The sequence below is a fragment of the Nanorana parkeri genome, unplaced genomic scaffold, assembly GCF_000935625.1.
Source record: "Nanorana parkeri isolate BGI_ZX_2015 unplaced genomic scaffold, ASM93562v1 scaffold220, whole genome shotgun sequence".
Classification (NCBI taxonomy): Eukaryota; Metazoa; Chordata; class Amphibia; order Anura; family Dicroglossidae; genus Nanorana; species Nanorana parkeri.
In genome coordinates, this window is record NW_017306488.1 from 1079121 (window position 1) to 1081839 (window position 2719).

A 2719-nucleotide genomic window follows, 5' to 3' on the forward strand; every position below is an offset into this window, starting at 1 on the left:
ATATAGATATAGATATATATCTATATATATATATATATAGATATAGATATATATCTATCTATCAGAAGGTGATAAGAAAAAATGATTCTTACCATGACAAGCAGGTAGGTCAATGGAAAACACTGGAATCCTCTGTCCTTGACATTTCAGAGAAATTTGAATTCTGTAGAAGAGGAATAGGTATCATTAGTATCCCATATTACACATATGACATTCACAGTGCATTAATGATACAGCAGGGGTTGCAGTTAGTAAACAACACATGGCATTAGTACCACAGGCTATACTCATGCAGTAACAGATCACCACATTGTATGTGTGGGATGGATAGTAGAAGCACAAGCTGATGATGGCAGTGACATGGCATTACGTTGCATTAGTGCTACAGGTTATCAACAGCCTGTGTCTGTTTTACGAGACATATATGAAGCAGTAATGCTATGTTACCAACTCTGATCTACAGATCAGAGTTGGTAACATAGCATTACTGATTCATATATATGCCTCGTAAAAAAGGCACAGGATGTTGATCATACTAAAAAGACTTGACATGCATGCATTAGTGCTGAGTAGTTAGGACAGCGCTATGGCACTGGATCAGTAACATAGATACATTGTAGATCGCTGGCAGTAGGGGAACATCTCATTGTATAGAGGCACAGACACATAGCTGCAAAGTTTAGGCAATGATCGCCTACCTGTAGTGAGAGGATGCTGCCGCCGTGTTGTTGCTCTTCACCCAGTACGATCTGCAGGTCGAAGATGTAGTCGATGACATGTTGGAGGATCTCCACTTGGCTTAGTTTGCTCCCTTGAGGGATGCCAGGCACCAGCTCCTTCAGCTTGGAGTAGCAGTCATTCATATCATAAAGGAGACCCATGGGTTCTTCCACACCTCCCTTGTGGCTACTACTTCTGGCAATGCTCAGGCTCTGTTCAGACAGGCAGCACACAGCCTGGTAGCAGCTGGGCATGGCTCTCACTGGGCTGATGGCCTTCATCTTTCTCCTGCTGTAGACCTTGTTGAAATTCCCTGTGGACGATGAGCTGCTCCGTAACTAGGAGGACTGTAGAAGATCCAAAGCAAAGCGCCTCTGTGTACAAGTGATCACCAGTTGATGTGTGAGCTTGTCAAGCTCAGCGATCCATGCTCTTATATTGTCAGCTCCCCCCTCCTCCTCCCCCATGCAAATCAGCTCCCTTCTCTCCACCCCACAGCTCCATAATATTGAGATAACAGCTGGCTGAACGCTTTTAAACAGCTTATCCTGATTCCTGAGGACTGGAGACAGTGTCATTAATGTCACAGAGAGGGGGAGGAGGGGAGGGGGGCGATCCTTTACAAAACTTTCTGTTACATTTGCAATATTGGAATCCACAGGGGGCACAATCATAAACAACAGGCAGCATAAAAATAAACACATTGGGATTACTTTGTTTTCTAAATATGTGCGAACGCTAAAGTAAACAAAGATGAAACATTGAAAAGAAAAAGAAATGTAAACTTTGTTTTATAAATAGTATAAAGAGTATAAATGATTCGGATGAAGAAATAAATGAATCAATTCAGCTAAACTGCACTTCCCGCCATAGATGTGATTTCTGCTTTATTTCTGACCATGGCTCATTATGCCGCTATTTTAATCTTTACCTCCTTTCTGTTGCTAATCTGTTTCTTTAGTGTAAAGTCCATTTTCTTTCCTCCCCCCTCCTTTCCCTCTTCCCCCCTCCCTGCTGCCGACCTCCAGACTTTCTGGCGTCAGGAATATTATCCTGTGACCGAGGAGGGAAGAGGCTGGGAACTGAATGAGAAAACAGACTGTGCTGGGGGGTAGCCCAGTGTGCTGCTATGTGTTTAGAAATGCCTGCATGGGGCAGGACAAGCCAGCCCGAGGAATTAGGGCAAGCATCAATCACATACTAGATCATCATTACAGATATTGGATCATCAACACTTAGCTGAAACGCTCTTAGATATGAACAGAAACGCCATGAAATGCGCAAAAAAGCGCAAAAAACACACACACACACAAAAAGCTGAAACGCCGCCACCCTGTGAATGGGGGCCTTAGAATAAAATCATTATAGATATTGGATCATCAATACTTACCTTTAGAATAAAATCATTATAGATACTGGATCATCAATACTTACCTTTAGAATAAAATCATTATAGATATTGGATCATCAATACTTACCTTTAGGCCCCGTTCACACCAGGTCGTTTCGTTGCACGTTTTTTTCAGCACTGAAATGCATGCAAATCACAATCTCATGTATTCCTATGGGGGCCGTTCACGCAAACGCGATGAATCGCACGTAACATGTTTAAAGTAGTCCATGAGCTTCTTTTGTGGCGCTTATTAGCTTGTTTTGTTATAGACCTCAATGGAAACGTGCCGATCACCGCGTTTTTTAGCTTTTCTGCAGCTGAGACTGTTTTTCATTGGCCAACTGAAAACAAGCTGAAACGCTCTTAGATATGAACAGAAACGCCTGTAAAATGCGCTGAAATGCGCAAAAAAACACACAAAAAAAGCTGAAACGCCGCCACCCTGGTGTGAATGGGGGCCTTAGAATAAAATCATTATAGATATTGGATCATCAGCACTTACCTTTAGAATGAAATCATTACAAAGTAACTAATGCTGAGCTGGCTGATAATAATAATGTGGGCTGCTTTAAAGAGGACCAGTCATGGGCTCATGAAATAACTCAG

General features: G+C 42.3%; 1 protein-coding gene across 1 annotated transcript in view; it reads right to left on the reverse strand.

Moving 5' to 3' along the window:
- Positions 1–1073, reverse strand: part of LOC108786634 (DNA-binding protein inhibitor ID-3-A-like) — a 1980-nt gene extending 907 nt beyond the window's left edge. The window contains exons 1-2 of the mRNA XM_018555964.1: positions 699–1073; positions 93–163 (exon numbers count right to left, since the gene is read on the reverse strand). Of these exons, the coding sequence (XP_018411466.1) occupies positions 110–163; positions 699–1001 (357 nt within the window). The 5' untranslated portion in view covers positions 1002–1073 and the 3' untranslated portion in view covers positions 93–109. The remainder of the gene's footprint in view (positions 1–92; positions 164–698) is intronic.
- Positions 1074–2719: the final 1646 nt, after the last annotated feature.